We start from the raw sequence: 25,403 nt of genomic DNA on the forward strand, positions 1-25,403 counted from the left end.
GCACATGCCGCCATGCCTGGCTGATTTTTCTAATTTTTTTTTTTTTTTTTTTTTTTTAGTAGAGACAGGGTCTCATTTTGTTGCTCAGATTGGTCTCAAACTCCTGGCCTCTGGTGACCCTCCTGCCTCAGCCTCCCAAAGTTCTGGGATTGCAGGAGTGAGCCATCACTCCTGACCCTGAGTTGGATATATCGAAACCCTTTTATATGAGAAATTTGAATGTTTAAAGGAAATTTCCATTTATAAGAGTGTCTGAGAGGGAGGACTGAGTCACTAAAAACTCCTACCATTGTTCTAAATGACAAGTATTGCCTTTGTTGGGTACTTTTCCTGCCCATCTTGTCTTAACTTAGACTTTACACAAAACCTTTTTTTTTCCTTGGTATGATCAAATGATGGTACAATATTTAGGCCTAAGGTCTTAGCTCAGTGCTTTTGAAATATAAATGTTCTGCCTTGTTTCCCCTAGACGTCATCTTTTTAAAAGGCAAAGTATTGCCTAGCTTACAATTGCTTAGGGCAATAAGATAGGTAATTAAAAGATTGATAGTCTGAATAAAAAATATATTTAAAAACTGTCAAAAAAATTGTTGACAGCAAACCACAGCTCTAGGAAGCTCAGAGACCACTGAGCAGGATATATACCCAAAAATCTACACCTAGGCATAATACATTGAAACTGCAGAAAATCAAAGACAAAGAAAAAATCTTGAAAGAATCCAGAATACAAAGAAAACCCGCCTTACCTACAGAGGAACAAGGATAAGAATTACATTGGACTTTTCATAAACCATGCAAGTAAGAAGAGAGTAGAATAAAATAATTAAAGTGGTGAAAGAAAAAAAACCCAACAACCTAGAATTCTATATCCAGCAAAATTTTCTTTCAAACATGAAGGAGAAATAAAGAATTTATCAGACTAACAAAAATGTAGGGAATTTATTGCCTGTATACCTTAGCAGAACATTAAGAAATGTTAAAAGTTTTACAGAGAGAAGGAAAATGATATAGAAACTCACACATATATAAAGAAAGGAAGGGCGTTTGAGAAGGAATATATGAAATTAAAATAATCTAATGCCCCAAAACTAGAGCAATCCCTAGCATGTCTCCTACCATACCAGTGTGTTTAAAATTGCTGGTTTGGTAGCTAGTTTCCTTCAATCATTGTAGCTCTTTCCTATTGCTACTAACCAAAAACAACAAAACCAAAGAAAACAAAAAATGCCTTCACATTGGGAAAAGTGACACAGTTGTGTGATTTGATTTTCCTTTAAGATACAGTCCATGTGAGGATGGAGGTGTGGGGACTAATTTCTTCACCTACCCTGCTGCCCTGTGCCTTTGGGAAACATTTGCTGAAATATTCCTTGAAATAACAAATCAATTTTTATTACCTTTATTAGAGTTGGACAAATTAAAGGAGTTAATTCCCCTTCTTTTTGGTTGCTATTTGTTGAGTCACTATCTTTGCCATTAATACTGAAAACATAGTTTGACAAATAGTTTTTTAAAGCAAACATCAGCAAAGTATGGTTAACCACCTGGTTTTGTAAATAAAGCTTTATTGGAACACTGCCATGCTTGTTCATTTATGTATTATACTGCTTATGAATAGTGTATTATTTGTTATGTATTATATCATTTTTGTAGCTGCTTTTGTGCTACAATAGCAAAGTTAAGTAGTTGCTACAGAGATCATTTGGCCAGCAAAACCTGAAATATTTACTATCTCTGAACCTTTAGAGAAAAGTTTGCCCATCCTTGTTCTAAAGGAGAAAAAGGGTAACTAATTTATGGAAATTAGCATCCTTCTATCTTTTGTTCTTACACTACTCTAAGCACTGTGCAAACTAGATATCATGAGATCATTTTTAATACTGACCTCAATAACTATCTGAGGATAACAATAAATTGGTCCTCTCTTTCTTATAATTGAGCAGATAGTTGGTGTAAAATCAACACGTGGATCTTATCTAAGTAGGAAAGTGACCAACCTTCAGAATTCCTGTTTCTGTGGAGTTTGTGGTCCCAGCAGGGACAGCTTATTTTCTCTCATTCTACCAGTAGCTGCTCAGAGCACAGTGATAAAGTACCTTACACTATCTCAGAGGAGTATGGGTATAACTTTTCAGTTCAATGCGAAGATTTATCATAAACCCACAATATGTCAGACATTGTACCGAATGCTGGGAATATAAGATGCTCATAGGAGTTCACAGCCTTCAGGTAGTTAATTGTTGTTTACCTTAAAGGGAAACTTATTTCCTCATCACAGCAGTGAAGTTGGGCTACTTCTTGGATCCTAATCAGATATCTGTTTACTTCTGACAGCATCTATAAAATCAAAAACAAAATTAGAAGCATGTAAATTTTTTTGAATTAAAAAAATCTCACTACTGCAGAACCATTTTATATCCCAGAAGATGGAGGTGTTGACTAAAATTCAGTTCAATTATGAAAATGTGAATGTTTTCACTGTTTAGACAACAAGCTTTCTTTAGAAAGACCACAGTGGTGATAAAGAAAACTATATTTGAGAATGTTAACAAAATTTTCTAACTACTGAAATCATTGTTTTATTTGTAAATGCTTTCCTAGTATCAAAAACAAAGTTGGGGGTGGGCAAGAAGGGAGCCATGAAGACAAGGAAGTGAATGAATTATTAATAGTATGATTAAAAAGTCAGGCCCTTGTATCAATCTAGTCACAGAGATGATCTCTTGGTGGGAACAGTGATCCAGAGATAAAGTTCTGCAGGCTCTGTGAGTTCTGAGATTGTGGACTTTTGCAACCCAGTCAACTCCACTTCTCTTTCCCTACCAAATGTGCAAACTGAAGTTATGACAAAACAACTCCATCTTGCTTCCCCAATTTGACCTAATAAAAATAACCTCTCCAATCAATGGATATTTCAATTTGACATAATTCATATATTGAGCTCCCACTGTGTGCCAGACACTAGAAGACACATAAATCATAGCTCATACATGATGGAGCTCCCAGTTTTGTGAATGAAGGATTGTAATAAAATATAACATGCTCAGAATACAAAATACTTAGGAAGGAGAGATTCACAGTTGGAGATATTGGGGAAAACTTCGCAAAGAAAATGATTGAGTTAGAGTTTTAAAGAATGAATATTAGTTTACCCAGTGGAATAGGAAGGAAAGAAAGAGTATGTGCAGAGCACAGATGTGTGAAAAGGGGCTAACACTCTTAGAGAGTCGTGAGCACATCTGTGTGGTTTGAGCCTAAGGTGGTAGGGGAGGCTATAAGAGAGAAGGTAGGATGGGGACAGGTGACATTCTCTAGGTAACAGATAGCTAACAGAGGACTTCTAAAAATTGTTCAGACATGTTCAGTGTGCAGAATCCTGTACCAGGTACTACGTGCAAGGAGATAGAAAACAAACAGGACACATGGAACTTTTCCTCAAACGGGGTCATGACCACAGGAATACCAATAAAGGAGCAAAGATGGTAGAAAAGTTACGGGATAGGAACAAACCCCCTTGTGCCTCTTCTTACAGAGCACCCTCGCAGATAACAAGGGTGTGGAACTGGAGAGCTTGGCAGTGCCTGACACGCAGCGGGGACCCCACAAACGTTAGCTGCCTCGGGATCCATTTGTCTCCTTTTGCCAGTGACTTGAGGTTATGTTCATGAGCGTGAGATATAGCAAGAATGTCAGAATACCTACGGGGCACCCCCTGATGATTCTCTGTATATCTGACAGCTGATCCTTCATAGAGATGTTTTGCTTCATCTAGGAAAAAAGGTGATTTTAGGCAAACTCAAACTGTGACATTTTTATTCATAAAAGACATAGATTAAAATTGTTATGGCCCTTGATACAGAACCTAGGATTTCATATAATAAAAAAATTTCAATTTTCTGCCAATGTTTTAAAACAAAGGCAAGTAACAAAACTATCTTCAAAAAAGCATCTCTAAGGCATAATGTGTTAGCAGTTTACATTCAGCCCAGACTCTTGTACAGTATGTACAATACCTCGATGGTATTTTCAGAACCGTAGGACTGTACTCTAGGATGCTTAATTACTTCTTCAGAGAATAGTTATGATCATTGTACTTACTAAGGCAGGAAAGCTAATTAATACGTTAAAAATATTTTCAGAAACAAAGGATTTTACGTTATGGTTTTTTTCATTATCCAGAAAAATCAATCCAAATACCCCATTCTTTAAACTTTCACAGAGGTTTTATTGTATTTGTGCAGATATCTGAAAACATTCTCATGTTGTTTGGCTTAAAATAGATGCCTTCAGGGTTCAAAATCACTGAACGCAACTACTGATTTAGCTTTAAAAGGATGAAACATGGGGAGTGAAAGACACCACAAGGATATAAAAGTATCTCAGGGTCTCTGAGTGAGAGCACCACAAAAGCACTGTAACATTGTTAAAAGATTCTTACCAGCAACCCACCTGATCTATATAACTTTTGTATTTTTTGATTTGGTCAACTGCAGTGGTCAAGTCCCCACGGTCGATGTGTTCTGCAGGAGTGTGAAGCCTCAGAGCATAGAGAAGATTAATATATTCTTCAAATCTTCGGGATGGGTACAAAAGCAGCTCTGGCAGGCTGGACAAGGCAGAAGGAAGGGTACTCTCATCTTTATCTGAAGGTCGAGGAACGCCCTGTCTTCGAGGGGCTCCAACTGTCTCTCTCTCAGAACTTACCTCAGCATCTTGGTAACAATGGTCTTATCGTGCCTCTTCAGGAAAGCCCGGAATGCTGGTGTCATTTCTCTGCACTAAAAGGTAAGAATTAAATTGTCAGAACTTTGCTCTATGAGCCCATTGTACAGCCTTCTGTCCCACCGAGCAAGCATGATCTATGGAACATTTGAAGCAAAAGGGCAGCATCGACATCTGATCAGAGTATTACTAGTGCTACTGGTATCTTCCTAATATATTAACTATAGTGTATTAGTTATACTATAGACCTAACCCTATTCACTGAACTTAATCAGTAAAGACAAGTAAGCATAGACTTTGCAACCAAGTGGGCCAGGACTCGAATTAGAATAAATTGAATATGTGACCTTGTCACGTTACTTAATTTTTCTGAGCCTCAGCTTTCTCATCTGTAAAATAGACATCATATCTAATTCTGGTGAGTGGGAAAAAACGATCCTATCCATCAAGTGCCCATCGTGCAATAAATGTTATTTCATTATAGCAAAAGCTTGACTATGAATGGTATTTACCATTAGTACTGCTGTTAATTATGTTTTCCATAGTAACGTTACACGAGTGTTCCACTGTACTTAATATCTGTTAAAATGTATTCATTCATCACTATTAGAGCACTCATGAAGTCACATCCTTTTCCATGCCTGAAAGAGGTCAGTAATGCTAATTTCTAGAAATCAGATATTCACTGATTTCAATAATATTAACAGCTAACATTTATTGAGTACTTACATGTACACACTATGCTAATGAAATAACTATTATTATTATCCATAGCTATAAAATTTTGGGCACCAATTTGTTTCTGATATTATGTGATGCTTTGCTCCAAGTCTTGTCTCAAGGTCAGTTGCATCGTCAGGCTGTCCAGCAGAGACTAACATCCTTGGGTGGGGTGGGAGGAACACTACACAGGAAGATGTCCTAGGGCAGGAATCACCCAGAGGCCTCCGAGCCCGCAGGCCTTCCCTGCAGGGTCTCAGTGAAGACACATGGGCGCAGTGGATACTGACAAAGTGCACTGCCCTGTGGCTGCCACGTGGCAAGACAGCGTCTGTGCCACACTTTCAATACAAATTGAGGAGGGAGAGTGATCTTATTTCTATCAGAAGAGATCCCAACAAGAGCAGCAAGTGGTGCAGAAGAGAACTGGATATTCCTGCTCAGATTCAATAATGGCATAAGTCACAACAGAGAAAACTGTTTATAGTGAGCTGTCTAGGGAATGGAAGACCAAATGTCAGACCCCAAAGTTCCTTATTTCATAGTGAGATTTCATAAGTTGAATGCCTTATTTCAAGATATATGTGGATTATTAATTTGCTTTCTACATGAGGTAGCTGACCTTGTCAAGGCCACACAGGATCGCAGTAGCAGACCGGGATCAAGGCTCAGTCTCGCTTCTACCCAATTGTTGAACCTTTTCCTGGAATTGAACCGCGGGGTGTCTGGGGCAGGTGAAAGTCTGGCAGTTTTTATGAGGATTAGTTCAGTTTAACAACCAGTTCCGGGGCATTGCCGTGTATCCAGCACGGTGCTGGCCCCTAAGTCAGGGTCCCTGTCCTCAGAGTTCACAATATACAGGAGGAGAGCTGGAAGCTGAGAGCAGAGAAGAACCTCTCCTATTTATTGCAGTCCTTTGGGTTGCCGTATAACTTCCTTTCGAACTCAGAAGATCAAATAGGATAATTGATTACAACTCAGTCACTTACCTTCTCAATAGTTTTCAGAACAACAGGGTAATTGTTGAAGAAATTGGTATATGTGTTCAACTGGCTTCCAAACTTTATGACTATTTCTCCCACACAGTGAGCTGGGCTCCATTCCTGTAGTCTGTCTCTCAGGTTATCTAGAAACCCCCTGCAATATGAGAAAAGTATAGCCACGGACTATTAGCTAGAGTAACCTATAAATTTAAACAACTGATTCATTGTTATTAGTGCAGCCTTTTCCAGCCTAGTGCTTTACAGCAGGGCTGTGGTGCCATACTCTGTTCTTGACACAGAGCAGTGCAGATGCGGATGTACAGCTAGTGTTCCAACTCTAGACCAGGGAAAGAACCGAGAAGAGTCAGAGAACAGTATTCTTCCTGCAGGCTCAACCCAGCAAGTGTTACAGCTCTCTTCCTGTCTTCTAATCTTCTGACCACCCCCTTCCTTGTTCTCCTTCTGCTTTTATACCCTTAGTAGGACTCAAAAAGCATCCAATCAACTACAAGCTTTAACATCCAATCAGCAACAAGCTTTAACATCCAATCAGCAACAGGGGGATTCAAAAATTAACCAATCAGGATCATGCAACCAGCGCAGGTGGATGACAAGAGGCTGCCAAGCACCAAGCAGGCCTGGACAGTGGATGTCAGCACGCAGGGCCCCGTAGCAGGCAGCGGCAGGCGGCCGGCCCTAGCAGCGTGCCCTCTAACCGGCCACGGGCAGCGCTGGCCCTCGGAGCCACGGGGAGGCGGCAAGCAGCCGTGTGACCGGGCTGCCTGACATTTTCTGCATCAGTGGCAGGAACCGGGAGCTGGGCCGGGAGGGAGCGGGTCAGCTATGGTGGGATCCCGCATTTCCACCTTAATTCCTTGAGCCAGAACCCCACACTGGCCTCCATACAGCTGCCCCTGAATGCCCCCTTCCCATGTGGCCGGGGCAGGCACGAAGGCTCACGCAGTGGTCCGGGGACAGTGCTCCACCCGCTTCCACAGCCGGATGCCAGAACCCCTCACTCGGCTATCACAGGCCTTGAACGCTGAAGAGCTTAGTTCAGCCTCTTCATTTCATAGGAGCTGGGGGCCCTTGAGGGTCAGGAGCTTACTCCGAGTTACCCAGAGAGTTACTGTGAGAGACGCACATGCTCAGTTTGTTTTCCTTGACCTCAGGTGGCTCACTTTTCCCTCTTGCGATATGCACTGGAAAATATGCTGACCCCCAGCCTTGGGCTCTCTAAGCAAAGGATCCTTGTGGCTTAATCCCATTAAATCATTCAGTTCCTTTCCCATTGCTCAACTAGACACCGCTGATGAAGAACACCTCTCTGTGGCTCTCCTTCCAGTTGTCCGTTCATGAATAGTCTGTGTCAATCACAGAACGCGCAGGCACTGAGCCCCACCCTGCACACCGTGGCTGTGACCTGGGGAAGGTGTGGCCCTGGGAATCACCATTCCTGCCCACAGTATGGTGAGTGATGTGACGGAAGGCTCTCTCCTCTCTGAGGTGGTCGGGGTCCCTCCCCACGAATGGCAGAGAAGGACTGAACCTCTATACAGCTTTTAAAACAATAAAGTGTGGGCTCCTCCCGTGGCATAATGAATATTTTTAAAAATACCTATTCAGGGTTTACCTGTTGAGACTTAAAATCTGCAGAACATCAGAGAAAATGATGTGGATATTTACAGCACTCAGAATTGCTCTGTTCGATGACAATGCTGCTTTCAGTGGCGTTGCATAAATATCTCGCACAATTTCCAGCATCTGCACGTATTTTCTCTCACTCTGTAAGAGTTCCCTGACAACTCTAGTTCGCTTTTCTGCTGAGTCCATCTGGAGTTTGCTCTCCTGTAAGAAGCATTAAGCATTAATAGGAAAAAACATAATGACTCTGTTCAGGCCTCAAGAAGCCTGGAATTCATGCAGTTAGAGAAGAGGAAGCACTGAACAGTCAGGGGTCCTGGTTTCTGATATGCAAGATGGAAGGGAACCTTGATAGGGGACTGTGGAAGACCCGCCAGCATCACCCGTCCCCAGTATCACCAAATAGCCCCTCACGTCAAGCCAGGCTTATGCCTTTGTAGACAGGGGACTTTTAACCTTGGATGTAGAGGAGGGCAGATGGAAACTTTACTTTTATCCATCTATCCATCCAAATGTGTCTTAAGTGTCTTATGCTGGGTACGGGCTATATAATGATGAGAAAATGACAGAATCCTGCCTGCATGGAGGTTACAGTACGGTGAGAAGCTTTTGGGTTGTCCATTTTTATTTTCCTATTTCATTTTCCCAGTAGTGTTTTATTGATTAACCTGCAGACAGAAGAACTGAAACAAGCCAGCCCTCTGCTACGGTTTGAATGTGTCCCTTCCAAAATCCAGGTGTTGGCAGTGTGATAGCATTAACAGGTGGGGCCTTTAACAGGTGACTAGGCTATGAGGGCTCCTTCCTCATGAATGGGATGAGGTGCCCTTAGCTTGTGGAGAGATTTGGTCCTCTCTTGCCCTCCCATCTTTCTCCTTGTGAGGACACAGCAAGAGAGCCCTCAACGGATGCTGACCTTGATCTTGAGCTTCCCAGCCTCCAGATGGTGAGAAATGAATTTGTTTTCTTTATAAATTACCCAGTATCAGGTATTCTATTATAGCAGCACAAACAGACTAAGACAACCTCTCATTGTTAACTAATTTGCTTCCCTCTGGCATTTTATGAAAAACTGAAACATATACTGTTCTTTCTGTGTATTTAGGAAAAAGTATCCAGCTTGGGAGCTGTGAGCCTACCTCTCTGGCTAGCTGGGTTGCCAGATGTCCTATGTTTTCTATCCTTCCAAGTTTTCTTTTATTTTATTGGAACTAGGTATTTTTTTCCTTTTATCTATATATTTCAGAAGTTATAAGATGAACATCTTTATAATAGAAAATGGTTACAATGTTTGATTTTTTTAAAGAATGTAATGCCCTTGTATTTGAGCCTAGAATTATTAATACTGTAGAATGCAATTGCCTCTTTCCCTCCAGCCCTAGGTATACCCCACAGTGCTCCAAATAAACAAGATGATACTGCTTCTGCTGCTCCTGCTGCTGCTCATGTCCTCATGCCGTGCAGAACCTCTTTTGTGAAGAAGCAGCTAAGGGGGTTCCAGCACTCACCATTGCTGGAAAAAGCCAAGGAAGGAGTCAAGTTGGATCATATTAATTTGAACATGGTAGAGCCGGACAGTTCTCAGGTACCATTTAAGATTAAGAGTAAACTAATGGGCCGGGCACGGTGGCTCACGCCTATAATCCTAATACTCTGGGAGGCCAAGGCGGGCGGATTGCTCGAGGTCAGGAGTTCGAAACCAGCCTGAGCAAGAGTGAGACCCCGTCTCTACTATAAATAGAAAGAAATTAATTGGCCAACTAATATATATAGAAAAAATTAGCCGGGCATGGTGGCGCATGCCTGTAGTCCCAGCTACTTGGGAGGCTGAGGCAGCAGGATTGCTTGATCCCAGGAGTTTAAGGTTGCTGTGAGCTAGGCTGATGCCACAGCACTCACTCTAGCCTGGGCAGCAAAGCGACACTCTGTCTCAAAAAAAGAAAAAAAGAGTAAACTAATGAAGGCCTGTTGAGAATGACAGACAGGGTTTGTTGGTGAGGGAGATTAGATTCCAATGTGACAGGCACCCAATCAATGAAGCAAACACACCAGCGCGGTTGGAGACAGAGGTGGACGATATAATTGATGTGTTCCAGTGGCAGACAGGAGGTGTCTACTGCAAGGGGAACCTGCTATTTACTCCAGAGGGCTGTCCTTATAGACCAAGAACACATTCTCAATTAGAAAACTACAATTCAGTTCCATCATATCCTATTCCAGTATAGTTTTCTCTATTCTTTCATTTCCCCTTCCCCATTCCTTTATTGTACACCAAGTAAGTAGTGTACGTGCACAAGCATTTTTAAAATTAATGGCCAATGGGATGTGTTGATCAATATCAGAATGGAGGTGAGATGGGGAAAAATACTGGTTCTGATTCTGCAAAAAGACTTACTTTCTCCCTCAGTGGCATGATCATTCAGCTCTTATGTTTATATTCCAATGAGGTTTTTTTTGCTCTCACTGTTTTAACTCTCTCTATATATATCCTTGCCTACCTTGTTTGGTTAGAGAATTTTGATGCTTTTCACTTATCATTGTAAAACCAAGGACAATTTTATAACATTCTTGTATGTAGCTCTTACATGTAGGGCAATCTGTCTTTAAGTGAGAATAAATTACTTGAAAAAAATGATTCCTAGATAGTTTTCTCTTCAAGTTAAGCATCTTTTTGTTTAAAGAAATGTCTTGGGCCGGGCGCTGTGGCTCACGCCTGTAATCCTAGCTCTTGGGAGGCCGAGGCGGGCGGATTGCTCAAGGTCAGGAGTTCAAAACCAGCCTGAGCAAGAGTGAGACCCCGTCTCTACTATAAATACAAAGAAATTAATTGGCCAACTGATATATATATAAAAAATTAGCCGGGCATGGGGGCGCATGCCTGTAGTCCCAGCTACCCGGGAGGCTGAGGCAGAAGGATCACTCGAGCCCAGGAGTTTGAGGTTGCTGTGAGCTAGGCTGATGCCACGGCACTCACTCTAGCCTGGGCAACAAAGTGAGACTCTGTCTCAAAAAAAAAAAAAAAAAAAAAGAAATGTCTTGTTTGAAATGAAAAATATACACATATGTAACAGTACTAAGTGTAATGCTATGTGATCTTTACCAAGATGAGCCAATCATAATTTCATTAACTAAAATTAAAATGTAAAAAGTAATTTAAAAGGAATGAAAACTCACTCTGTTTGAAATCTATAAACACATTGTTCTTGGTTACTCAAGTATTACCTTCCAAAGACATGATCTGTATATAAAACTGATTTAGACATATCTAATGAGTTAAAAATTACATCTGCATCCTACTTGCTAGTTGGCTTGTAGTCCATTATTATATTTTTCTGTGCATTTATGTATGTATATGTGTTTGCATATTGGAGTTATCCAACATTTACAATCATTTTGACTTAAGGTTGTCATTGTCAAACCTTTCATTGTTGTTTTAAAACCATTGTCAGATATTATTATCAGTAGTCAGATGAAATACTATTATACTCACTGCACTATGTAAATACACTCCTCCTTGGTGATTCCTGGTGGATTTGGGGGTGAGTGAGCGAGCATACATGACCTGGGGTCCATAGCCTGCACCATCTGTAGTGAGTTGACACACCTGGGGTGTCAGAGGTCTGGGAAAGACCCTTGGGTCTGAACTCAGGGATGAAGCATTTAAGGTTTTTTTCTCTCCCAATTGTCTGACCTTAGGGAAGCCATTTAACTTTTCTAACTCTAGTTCTGTCTATGAAATGCGGCTAGTAACATCTACTTTACAGGATTCTGAGAATGAAATGTGATAAAAGTGTATGTGTTTTGAAGAATACAAAACAGTACATACATGCCAGGGAAGACAGTAGGACAGGACCCGCTACCACAGCTGCTGCGGCTTCTTCTGCACGTTACCCTTTTTAGACAGAAAGATGGAGCCCTAAACATTATCTGCATTAGAGTCAACTTTTAAAGTCAGACCATAAGTTGGTAGGTCAGTTAGAAACTGTGAGCCTTTGTCCATGTGCCATTTCCTTAAATGACATCCTCGTATCATATTGGAAAACCATGGAGTAACATGCAGATTGGTTTTGCTCCCAAGATGTAACATCTCCATTCTTCTGGCTCAACTTCTTCTTCAGTCCAGGGCTTATTTGAAAGAAAAATCTATGAGCTGGATTCCCCCGATTATATTTGGGTTTTTTAAAGCCCCCTAAGGGAAATTTTCAAGGAAAACAAAGAACTAACCAGAATAAAGGCTGAAGCTTCACTGCCAGGAGCAAAACAAATGGTACATTCATGGGATGTAATAATCGGCTTACCAGTTTCAGCAGTGCTTCAAGATTTAGATCGTTTTTGCTGAGACTTGACTTTGGGTCCTGAGAATTATCTTCTGTGATGTTTCCTTCCTGAAGATTAATTGGAGAGTTGATTATTTGGATGTAGGCTTGGGAACTCCACAAGCCCAGCCGGTACGCTGTGCCCATGAGGCCCTGTGGAAGCCACCTGCCTGCAGCCATGACCACAGCGGGCCCTAGACACAATGAATGAAGCGTTTGACAAGTGGGATGGCTCTCTTAAATTTTATGTTTTAAGAAAATAACCTTTGTTTTCTTTTAAACTACATTATACTTAAGAAACTAAACTCACTGAAGCTCCCTTTTCCCTGGGAAGGAGGGAGGGAGTGATACTGCTATGCCAGGTCTCCTCCCTCGCAGGCTTAAAGAATCACACACATTCTTCCACCTTGGCTCTGCTCTGTAGCTTCTCAGTTGACCGCAAATAGGTTATCCTATTTTTAGGATGCCAGAGGGAAAAAGCTAACAACACTGTTTAAAATTCTCCCCCTTTTCACCTAATGACAATGTGTCATTAACAATTCAAGTGCCCTTTCTAGGCCTGTGCATTTCAGTCTGGCTGCTCCTTTCTTCACTTTACCTTGTGGATCGTTCTTGTTGTGGCCTCCATATATAATTTAGCACATTAAAAAATGAGTCCCCACCCCCAACCCCTACTGCCTGCAGCATCCCAGAGTCCACCTAGCGATGGAACAGTGGTCCCATGTTTGTAGTGAGAGATGAAGGTGATTTTTTTTTTTTTTTTTTTTGAGACAGAGTCTCACTTTTGTTGCCCTGGCTACAGTGAGTGCCATAGCGTCAGTCTAGCTCACAGCAACCTCAATTTCCTGGGCTCAAGCGATCCTCCTGCCTCAGCCTCCCAAGTAGCTGGGACTACAGGCATGCACCACCATGCCCGGCTAATTTTTTGTATATATATTTTTAGTTGGTCAATTAATTTCTTTCTATTTTTAGTAGAGACGAAGTCTCGCTCAGGCTGGTTTCGAACTCCCGACCTCGAGCAATCTGCCCGCCTTGGCCTCCCAGGATTACAGGCGTGAGCCACCGCGCCCGGCCTGAGACGAAGATGATTAATGGTCATGGCTGCTGCCTTCCGAATCAAAGATAAAGCTACCAACAGTAATCCCTTGCTGTCCAGGGCGAGGCTGGAAGAAAAGCATCAGTTTGTATGTATGACTCCTTTACCTTACTTTACTCAGGCAAAAATGAATTTTTATTTAGTAGCTGCCATATTCCTGTGGCAGCCCGCTGCCTTTGTACAAGAGCCCTGGTCCTTGAACTGCGGCAGGAAGCTCTAGCCCTGGGTGTCAGGAGGCCCCGCCAGAGCCTAAACATGTCGCGTCTGCTGCAGGGAGTCATTCACTCATTTCTTTTGTCCTCCCCAGACCAGCCTGGCATGTATTTATACTTACGGCTGGGGGAAAATAATCTACTTTGAATTGTGACAAAATAATTCAAAATTTCTCTCTGACTGGAACACACTCTTCTTAATAAGTAAATAATAGTGCTGATTATGTATAGTGGAGAGAGAACTTCAACAAGTCAGTGGTGACACCAATGGTTGTGGAGGTAGAAAGTGGTTACAGACGTAAAATGAAAATCAAGCTCCCATTGTTTGGGCCAAAATTAAGATCACCCAAACAGTACAGAACCATAGTGTGGCTCTCACAGGTAAGAGAGCCACCTTTACCTGGGATATCGCCCCATTGTAAGGCTCACTTGAATGTTCACGCATTAAAATTCAGGTGTCAGCGTGGACCCGCAGCCCGCCATGGCTAATTCAGAACCTGCTTGCTCACCGTGGGGCTTGGTTTCCCCTCTGGTCAGTGGCGATGTTTTAAAATATACATTTTCTGTGTGTGTTTAGGAAATCAATTGGGCATAATAATTTTGTTTGAACCTAAAATTGGCAACTTCCCTCATTCTATATTATACATTTAATTGCTAGAATATTTTGAACTTTTTAAAAGATTAAGATGCCATCTCTTACTTAGATTTTAGGAATAAATCCAGAGGAAGTAACAGGAGCAACAAACTTTGTACATTTATAGGAAAAACTCTTAATTTGGGTTGGCGAGTCTTTCCTCGGCTCTCCCCATGACACACGTGAGGGAAACCATAAGAAATCAGCTTGCAGAAATAGGCTTTGAGCACGTGGAAGGAATTTTCCTCTAGGATTGAGCACAGGCAGACACTGCATTTTCCAGAGACAATTCTAGTTATTGCTGATGCTTCTGCCAGAAAACACTCGGCTGCCTGGATTCGAAGCCATAAATAGTTGTGAAAATGACAGGTAGAGCTCAGGAACTATGATTCTGGCTGCCACCCATCACCATGGTTGCATGGTCTCAGCATAAACACTACAGGCAGACAAAAACCAGGAATAAGTAACAATTGGGCAGCAAGAGAGACAGAGAGAGATGATAGCTAGATAGAAGCACACACAGAGTCCTAGATTTGACAGACAACCCTATTTCACAAGCCCCTGTGGAAGGGTCTTTAAAACAAATATCTCAGAGCAGTTTTCACTTTCCCCTACTACGGCTCCTGAGGTTTCTGAACGAGTATCCATGCTGTTAAAAATAAACCCTAATGTGAGCTGAAAATCAGCTTTTCAGTTTTATCCTAATTCAGCACTTACATTTAAGCTATAGTTCTTCCTCCTAGAGGGCCCCAAATTTGTTTTGTGGGCTTTGTGCAAAAGCTCTTAGTGTTAAGTAATAGAAAACCAAATGAGAATCTAACACACATTTTTTTCTAATTTGATTTAAAAAAGAAAAACATCAAAGAAATTTCTAGGCATTAAGGAGTTTTGCATTTCTCTAGTTTTGTTACAGGCAGACAATGTGAAAACAGCAGGCCTGATTTCTAACAATGAGGCAACTTCAAGCCCAAATTTCATGCATTATTTTATTAATGTCATTAGATGTTTAAGTCACAGCAGGTTGAAAAGATTTGATTCAGTGTGAATTTTATTATATTTGGCAGAGGAAATCTAAGATAGTCAAAGAGTGAAAGTGACTTGAGAGGAAATTCTCCAATTGACCATTCCCTTAGTTGTCAAAGATTCCAGAAATGGTTCTCACCAATAGTGAAGTTTTTCAAACATGAAAGTGATGTTTCAGAAGAGGAAGCACCTATCGTTTTGCCCTTACTGCTTTCTTCAAGTTTTCTTGCTCCAAAGAGGAGCATTTATGGGGTCTATATGCCTGGGGCTTGGGGTAACAGATTAACCTTTAGCAATAAATATGGATGAAAGAACTCCAGTAGGTTTCCAGGGAGGCAGGAATCAGCTGACGTTGAAAGGATTTGGGAAGAATTTAGAACCTTGGAACTTTTGTAACATGCTTCTGTGTTGATCCTTCCCTTTATTGAATCAAGGGAAAATGAGTGGTATTGAGGCCTGGGTGCTATTTTTCAAAGGCTATCACAGGCTGAAGGATGGATGGAGACTATGTCCACCCCAGGGGGGAAGAGTCCTCAAGAACTACCCCCCCCAAAATGGTAGCTGCCACAACAAGGCAAAAGCAGCAGCCTCTGAGAAACAGAAAAGAGAGTGTGGAATAAACACCCAACCCAGCATGCCCACCCTGCCTGTGCGTTCTGTGGACAGGCACTGATCACAGCATGGCGTCTGTTTGTGTGCAGGTCTCATCTACTACAACGGCAGGGACCGTGTCTGATTTTGCTGCCTGGTCTCATCTTTAGCACAGTACCTAGCGAATGGTTAGCTCCTATAAATATTTAGGGCTGAAAAGATGAGGAATTGCCCTCTTCCTGAGAAGACATCCGTGAGAGTTTCCTGAAAAGAACTAACTCTGGACTAAAGATAGATTTGGGGAAGAAGCATCAGGCAAGCAGGGTTCCTATATAGAAATGGTTGAGATGCCCCAGAAAGGTCTTTATTAGCGTTCCTCTCAGGGAGATGTTTGTGGTTTGGAAGGATTAAACTAAGGCTCAGGCTGTGGCAACAGCAGGAAGGTGGGTCTAGGCTGTGTGTGGTGGCTCACACCTGTAATCTCAGCACTTTGAGAGACTGAGGTGGGAGGACTGCTTGAGGCCAGGAGTTCGAGACCAGCCTGGGCAACATACTGAGATCCTGTCTCCACAAATATAAGAAAATTAGCCAGGAATGGTGGCACACACCTCTAGTCCCAGCTACTCAGGAGGCTGAGGAGAGAGGATTGCTTGAGCCCAGGAGTTTGAGGTTGCTGTGAGCTATGATGACCCTATGCACTCCGGCCTGGGCAACACAGCAAGATCCTGTCTCTGAAAAAACAATCAAAAAAAAAAAAAAAAAAAAAAAACACAAAGGGCAGGTCTGAACAACTGCAGGCCTTTTGTGTTGCTGAGTGAGTTAGAGGCAACTTGGCAGAGGGGACCCCGCCCGCTGCCACCAGCAGTTCTGCATGTCTGCCCTTGACCTGCCCTGTGTTCTCCTCCAGAGGAGCATGAGCAAATTCCTCCAGACTGTCACGTTAATAGTGCAACAAACGATTTGGCTGCTAGGGGAGCTCAGAAGTCCATTTCTGCTAACAGTCTCCATGGAGAGTTTGTGTTAGGAATTGGCATCCCACACCTTCAAACATCAAAGATAGGTGACTTTGCTATGGACATAAAATGGTTCTAAAATGACATTTCCCCCTACATAGAAATCAGCCCTCTGAATGATAATGCAATTCTCAGCATTTCCTGCATCCTGATTATTTCACACAACCAAGAATGTATGGATTCTGAATATAGTACTGGCAAAATTATTCTTTCTTGCCTGAAGAACTAACTTTAAATCCACTTTTTTCTTTTATGAATTTGAATCCCAAGGAAGAAAAAAAAAAGAACCATTTTTAGTGTTCTCTCTCTTCCTCTCTCTCTCTCTCTCTCTCTCTCTCTCACACACACACACACACACACACATACACACACTCTCTCTCTCTTTGTCTAAGGACTAAACTAAGTGGCAAAGAAAAATGCAAATTTCTAATTCTTCCTCTACAACCAAACAGTGTTCTTCAAGTCAACATAGTGCAGCTTATGCTTTTAAGTGGCTTTAAATGTTATTCATATTATGAAACTACAAAACACCCTTGTTTATAATAGTCCACGAAAATGAAGTTCTTAGGAGAAATAACAACTTGAAAGCATTCTGGGCATTAATATCATTATGGTTTATGAATTTCTTCACCACATGTGCCTAATTCTACAGCAAAGCAATGACATAAAAATATAGCACCAAGTTTACCTTCATGAATCCATTGAATGCTGCCTTTGGGTCACATTTTGTCAGAATAACATTTCCTTCCAAATCTTTGCTCTTTTTACCACATTTCTTCAGCAGAAAATATGACAAAAATTCCAGAGGTCTGTCCTAAAAAAATACCCCCCCCCCAAATTTCTATTTAAGACATTGATCTGAAATACAGTTCATCAACAATGTAGCAGAAAAGAGAACACATTTTTTAGTAGAGTTTTCAGCTTTCTACCCAATTAATCTTCATGTCCAGAAACAAAGTGACTATCACTCAGAGTCAGTACGTGGGACTTTCTAGTTAGTCTTATATTTCAGTTACCATATATACTCTTGGTTTTCAACTTTTTGTCCCCATCCAGTTAGGATGCTAAAGTCCTGTGGGAGGGTCTCTCAAGATCTTTGGAATCAAAGTGGCCCATACCAACCTCTTGGCCAAGTGAGGAAAGGAGACAAGGGGGATCTTATTGTTTCCAGGGGGAAGAAGGCCTGGGAGAGAGGCAGCAGCAGCAGAACTTCAGGAAAAACATTCTGAGGCTCTCAAATGTGGTGTCCTCTCAGTTTATAGGTTTGAACACTATCAAAATTATATCACACATGATAATTTTTAAATAATTAGGTGGGAATAAGTACATTGAATCTACACCAAATATGTTTAGTATGCCTTTGGTGTTTGGGGAGACATGCAGGGTCATCTCTGTGAACGTCCCTGCTCATTTTATCAGCAAAGCTTGCCAGGGACTGCCCAAGCACATGGGGCTGCCCGAGCATCGGCAAGGTTGTCGAGCTGTCTTTGGAGGAGAAAAATCACGGCAAACTGCAGCTTCTCAGAACCCACACTGGGCAGGACAGCTAAGCCTGCAGGTTGTCTAGTGCTGACCCAGGAGGCTACATTGAAATCAGAGCAGATACACAACAATAAGGCGAGAGAACATGCACAGAGATCATATTAAATCCATCCACAAAGTAGAACTATGACAGTGGAAGAGAAGGATTTGAGAATGTTTCCCTAGAAAACTGAAGACCTTGTAGAGAATCATCCTTATTCCCATCCTAGTCCAGACTTCCCCTAAACGGAGAGCTGCAGACTTCACTTGCGTCTTCAGGGCTGAGAGAGCAGGCCTGTGGTCTGGCCTCCCCTCACTGACTTTCCTGGGAGAGTATCCAGGATTTGTTTCTGATGAAAACGCTGCTCCAGGCTGTCCACACACACACACACACACACACACACACACACACACCTGCCGCCGCCCCCCCAACCAAATCACTGATGGCTTAGTTATGTTCTTTTGTGTTTTCTCTCTTCCTCTCTTATCTAGCCCCTTTCCCTTCATCTTATTACATCTGGCTTCACCCTTTCTCAGGTTTTTCCTCATACTAGTAATTGGTTTTACTGTTGAATAATGTTTATATGACATAAAAAAAAACCATTAACACATTTTTAAAGCAGTCGCTTCTGACTGAAATTAAGCACAAGACAGAAAGCAGTGCACAATACAATAAACTTTAAATAACCTAGAAGATTTCCCCACTTGTCTGTTTTGTGTACCTAATACATCTTGCACCCAGAATCTCCCAGTGGCTGTTTCTATAAACTGATGTAATTTCTCTGAGGACTGTGCTCTGAAAGGGATAAGCCAGTAAAAAAAAAAAATGATAAAGGCAAACTAAGAATTTATTTAAATGTTGGGGTTTTTATATTCCTCTTTCTTCAAAAAATCACTTACAGAACTTTCTTCTGACAGCTCCATCAGCCCATCTGCCAGAGCCTGTGCAGTCTCCTGGTTATTCAGCACGTGGGCCACACTCATGGTGTCAAACATAAGCTGCCCTGTAAATACAAGGCCACATGCCCTCTAATTAGTTTATGTAACAGATGTGATAGAAAAGAAAACAACTCTGTCCTCACACTTGCTTTTTAGTGGGAAATGCAAAAAATTGAAATCAAAATTCCATTATGCCATGAGGATGTCTATTATGCTAAGATATAAAATGAGCCAAAGCAATTCAAATGTGCAGCATATAAAAAGTACCCATCCTGGCAAAGTGGATATTGAAATGAAATCTATAAATTGGACGATAAGAGTCGAACACATGAAAAAGAACCCTATACGTTTCCTATAAGTTTAAATGTTAGACTTTCAGTCCTATCAAAAATTCCTCTACACTCCCTTTATCTTTGTGCTCAAATACATAAATATTTTAAGTCCATAGGAAATAGCACACAAACATACATACACAGACATCTTTTAATTTTTTAAACACTTTGAACAACATGCATTTATTTGAAAACATTTTTTCTCTTGACTTCTCATTGTCTACATCTTTCATCAAAAAATTGTCTATTTCTATCTTTAAAAAGATTACTTTTCTGCTTTTCTTTCTAGTCCTTAATATCGATGAAAGAACCAAGAGAAATAATTTCTCCCTGTTTATAGCTTCAAAACTATTTTTTTTTTTTTTTTTTGAGACAGAGTCTCACTTTGTTGCCCAGGCTAGAGTGAGTGCTGTGGTGTCAGCCTAGCTCTCAGCAACCTCAAACTCCTGGGCTGAGTGATCCTACTGCCTCAGCCTCCCGAGTACCTGGGACTACAGGCATGCACCACCATGCCCAGCTAATTTTTTTCTATATATTTTTAGTTGGCCAATTAATTTCTTTCTATTTTTAGTAGAGATGGGGTCTTGCTCTGGCTCAGGCTGGTTTTGAACTCCTGACCTTGAGCGATCCACCCATATCAGGCTCCTAGAGTGCTAGGATTACGGGTGTGAGCCACCGTGTTTGGCCAAAACTATTTTTAAATATTGGTTGAACACCTCCTAAATGTGATAGAGTGGGTAGGACATAAACACAAGAAGACAAATCCCTGTTTTGGAGACATTATGTAAAGAAGTATAGGACATATATCAAAAGATAAAATATCTGCATGCACACATGTGTGTTTACAGCTCTTGTATAGATAGTAACTATGTAAATAGACCTTAAAAAAGGAGTTGGGCAGAGGAAAAGAAGAGAGGCATAGATATGGAATGATTTGATTGATAAATGATGTTTTAGTCAGATGAGAAAAGTTAGGAAAAAATTGGATAGGTAGTTATAAGTGGGGAAAAAAGTCTCATTACCCAAATGGTGAAAAATACTTCATTTTTAGAAATGGACTGATTTAGGTGAAGATGCAAAGTTGAGGCAGTAAATTGTTTCCAGAAGGCTCTATTGTGATCATTGGATCGTGGGGATGCAGCATGGAGGAGAAATAAATTCAGTGATGTACAATAGGCTCAGCAACGGCCATGGAGCCCATCACCAAAGTACATATTTTAGATAAAAAATAAATAGGACTTTTAGGTACTGGGTGCTGTGGTATAAGAGGTGCTTAACTTTTAGTGCAAATTCTAGTAGGAAAAGGACACAGTTCTCCAGCTTAGCAAACACAAATTTTGTCTAGGTAAATAATTGACAGACATAGATAGGAATTAATAAAATAGTAACATTTAAAAATAGGAACTAGCTTCAGCATTTTTATTATAAGATGAATATATTTGTTCTTAGTATTCATTATATTTGAAAGGCAATGTGAAAAACCTAGGGGATAAAGTTTTACTAAAGATGTTAAAAAGTTAAAATTTATTTGCACCATTCCTAAACTTGTATTTGCTCTGAGTATGAAACCAAGTTCATGATTAACCTGTGAAAGAAAGAGCCAGAGTTCTTGCCTATCATCCTGCCGCTGATGCTCTTCTGCAGCTCCTTGAAGAGAGGACGTAACTGTTTCCTGACTGGTTTCAAGGAGTCTTCCAGGAAGTCTGTGAGGCTGGACCACGTCTGCAGCTTTGATTGGCTGAAGTAGATGGAAGGGGGCGCCCTTTTCCTCGGGGGTCCCAGCCAGTCACTGAGAACTGACATTATTTTCTCCTTTTATTCTTGCAGACTTGAACTTGAGAGAATTCTACTTTGTGTTTAAAGTACAGCACACACTTAGCTGTATTTGTATCAGGTTTGTTAACCTTTCTCATTAGAAGATTAATGAACACTCATAGTCTGTTTTTGAAAGTAAATTGAGAAACTCAGTGAATCATTTCCAATGCCTGCCTACTCTTTGATAGACAAGGTGACACATTCTATTTAAAGTCAAAAATTAAATAGCTGCAGAATTTTCATCAGGAAGCAGAGTGGTCATCTAAGTGAGAATATAGTGCTTTATCTTCCCAGTCTAAAAGTGACAATACATGAAATCCCACCCTGCCTGGTTTCCCCATCAGGCCGTTGAAAGCCAACCCCATTGTAGCCAACCCTGCATCTTCCTTAAACTCTGTCCGACTGCTGCTTCGCTCTACAGATATCTCTATGTGACTGTAGCGGGTGCTTAAGAAAGTTTCTGTCCTTGAAAAGCAACGGTATGTTAAATTTGATTTTCTGTCCTGAATGGAAAGGTAGTATTTGCTTTGTTTCCTCTACTTTTATCGATAGACATGTGAAGCACTTTATAACATGTTCTTTTATAAAAAGAATGAGGAAAAGAAGGGAAAAGGAGGGTGAACAGGAGGAAGGGGAGGCAGAGGAAGAGAAAAAGAAGAAAACCTGTATTGCAAGCAACACCATCCTCACCCTGCTGGCTCTGCTAGGCCAGTCCCACTCTCTGCGGGGCCAAATATGCTGTCATTTGGTGATGTTGCTACAGTGACTAAAATTAACAAGTGCCTCTGCTTCAACACTATATTAGGTCAATGTACTTTTGTTACAGCTACATACAATCTTCTCCCTTACAAGTTCCACAGTCACGCCAGCTCTCCCCAGTCCTGGAAAGCATGTGAGAGTAGAGAAGCCATGCTTTATACAGTCTCTACATCACTCCAAGCCCTGCTTAAGAGGGAATCTAGGAGATTTCAAAAGGGGAAATGATTGGTATTGCTATAACAAAGCAATTTAGTTCCCTCGTTGGTCAGCCAGTGTTACATTTTAATCTGTGGCTTTAGTATCTAAATGAAAGTTTGCTTTCAGGTGTATTTTCTCCTCTCAGACAACACTACAGAAATGGAAACTAAGAGAGCTTCTTTGCCATCTCTTTGTAGCTACAATTCATTTTTCCAAATAAAACCATATCGATTGTATTTTACTAAGAAAACCTATTCTTTGTACTTATTTCTCTAGATCAGCAACTATACATCTTGGCTTAACTGTTAAAGATGATGTTTTCAACAGTTTTGCAAATGATGGTTTGAAGCAAAATATTTGCAATAAATAATCCCCGTCTAAGCAAATGACTGAACGATGAGAGATTACCTAACATGTTTCCCTGAAAATAAGACCTACCCATAAAATAAGCCCTAGCAGGATTTCTAAGCATTTGCACAATATAAGCCCTACCCTGAAAATAAGACCTAGTGATGGGCATGGCTATGCAGCGTATCTGCACAACCCATGCATTTCCTCGTGGAGCAGTAAAGAAGACAGCAGCCCCTCTCATCTGCCTCTTCGTGACAGCTACTATCCCAGAGGTGACCGGAAAGGTGCGGGCAGCCCCACCATCAAGGTCGGCTCCCCCTGACAGGTCCCAGCCATCCTGTGCGTGCTGCAAGCTGAGGCTTTGAGGGGAAAATAACACATCCCCTGAAAAGAAGCCCTAGGCTGTCTTCTTGAGGGAAAATAAATATAAGACCCTGTCTTATTTTCGGGGAAACATGGTAGTTTGGGAAGTGATAGCATCCCTTCAGAGAAGGAATGAAAGACAGGCATTGATATTGGCCATACCAGTACTGTTAACTGTACTTTGTCTTCTCTTGATCCTGGAGTGAGTGTGTTATTGGGCATGATGGTCACCTCCCATGTATACTCACTGTGTTGGTAAGAGCCAGTTGCAATGCCGGTAGGGGCAGTAAAGAACGTGCCAGTGAGTTGAGCCAGCTGAGAAAGAACTTCCATTCCTGCCTCTGCATAGTTAAAAATATTTTCATTAATTTATTGACAGATTTTGCCATGAAACAGTTAAATATTACTTGGGAGCACTAAGGAGCTGGCTAAAAAAGGCCACTAGCAGTTCTCGTCTTCCATTCAAATCCCTCCAGTGAAGAGCCCATAAACACTTTATTATAGTTCACCCATAAATACTGTAGCTGAAGCACTTAATTTATGAGGATTAAGCAACAGGGTGGGGAAAGAGGCCCTGAAGTTTGATCTAGGGCTTATTTTCAAATTTGTAATGCTTAGTCCAAAGACAGAGAAAAATCTACATAGATTTTCTAAAATAGTCTGACTCAAAGGAGAAGTCTCATTGTAAGAGGAAAGATTTAGAACAGTTAAACACAGGATGGAATATGATGGTTAAAATGTAGTGGGGCATTAATTTCACCCATTTGTCAGTGACATAATATATAGATTGAATTACTGAATTCAGCATACAGATTGAATTACTTGAATGAAACTAATATAATGGATAATTTAATTATTTGTCATCCAAGCATAAACAATCATTCCAAAATGCTTCAGTTACTGCTAGAAACAAAATGACAGTAGCTGAAAGGTTGGAATGTCTCTCACTTATTGGTGTCTAATATCTTCATTGACAAATAGATCAATGAAATAAGAGAGTCCAAAAGTGGGCCTACACATATATAGTCAATTGATTTCAACAAAGGTGCAAATGAAATTCATTGGGAAAAGGATAGTAGTTACAAGGAATAGCAATGGAACAATCAGATATCCATATGTCAAAAAAATTAAACTCAACCCTTATGTCATAGTCTAAAAAAAAACAACCCAAATGAATGAATCAAATGGATCACAAATCTAAATGTCAAACTTAAAACTATAAATCATTTAGAAAAAAATAGAGAAAGTCTTTGTGATCTTGGTTAGGTAGAGAGTTTTTAGCTATGACACCAAAAGCATGATCTACACAAGAAAAATTTCATACATTTGACTTCATCAAAATTAAGAACTTCTCTTCAAAAGAAACTATTCAGAGAAGGAAAATATAAGTCACAGACCGGAGAAAATATTTGCAAATCACTTGCTGAGAATACATAAACAGCTCTCAAAACATAATAAGAAAACAAACAACCAAGTTTTTAAAATGGGCAAAAGATTGAGACACTTCACCAAGGAAGACATATGAATGGCAAATAAGCACATGAAAAGATGTTGGGTATCATTAGTCATTAGAAAAATGCAAATTAAAACCACAATGAGAGATCACCGCTACACACCGAACCCATTTGAATGGCTAAAATTAAGTATTGGAGTGCTAGGCAACTGGAGTTCTCATATGCTTCTAGTAGAAATGTAAAATGGTAAAACCACTTTGGAAAACAGTTTAGCTGGCTTTTAAAAAATTAAACATATACCTATTATATGACCTTGCCATTCTACTCCTAGGTATTTATATGAGAGAAATGAAGGCATATGTTCACACATGTTCATAGCAGTTTTATTTGTAACAGCAGAAACCAGAAAGAACTCAAAAATCCATCAACAGATGAATGGATAAACAATTTGTGGTATATCTGTATAATGTAATAAGTCCCAGCAAGAAAAAGGAAGGAGCCATTGATACATGCCTTAAATGGATGAGTCTAAAATAATGATTCAGAGTGAAGGAAGTCTGAGAAAAAAAGAATACATGTTGTATGATTCCATTTGTAGAAAATTCCAGAAGATGCAAATATGAGGGAAAGTAGATCAGTGGTTGTCTCAGGTTGGGGGGGCAGAGAAGAGAGAGAGAGAGAGAGCGAGCGATATCACAGAGTGGCATGAGAGAACTT

General features: G+C 40.7%; 1 protein-coding gene across 1 annotated transcript in view; it reads right to left on the reverse strand.

The window, feature by feature from the left end:
* ECT2L (epithelial cell transforming 2 like) overlaps window positions 1-25,403 on the reverse strand; it is a 90,069-nt gene that overhangs the window by 15,271 nt on the left and 49,395 nt on the right. The window contains exons 10-19 of the mRNA XM_076002922.1: window positions 23,481-23,573; window positions 21,360-21,542; window positions 19,376-19,479; window positions 12,368-12,454; window positions 8,059-8,273; window positions 6,432-6,579; window positions 4,705-4,778; window positions 4,450-4,606; window positions 3,703-3,768; window positions 2,249-2,337 (exon numbers count right to left, since the gene is read on the reverse strand). Of these exons, the coding sequence (XP_075859037.1) occupies window positions 2,249-2,337; window positions 3,703-3,768; window positions 4,450-4,606; window positions 4,705-4,778; window positions 6,432-6,579; window positions 8,059-8,273; window positions 12,368-12,454; window positions 19,376-19,479; window positions 21,360-21,542; window positions 23,481-23,573 (1,216 nt within the window). The remainder of the gene's footprint in view (window positions 1-2,248; window positions 2,338-3,702; window positions 3,769-4,449; window positions 4,607-4,704; window positions 4,779-6,431; window positions 6,580-8,058; window positions 8,274-12,367; window positions 12,455-19,375; window positions 19,480-21,359; window positions 21,543-23,480; window positions 23,574-25,403) is intronic.

Source organism: Microcebus murinus, chromosome 5 (assembly GCF_040939455.1).
Source record: "Microcebus murinus isolate Inina chromosome 5, M.murinus_Inina_mat1.0, whole genome shotgun sequence".
Classification (NCBI taxonomy): Eukaryota; Metazoa; Chordata; class Mammalia; order Primates; family Cheirogaleidae; genus Microcebus; species Microcebus murinus.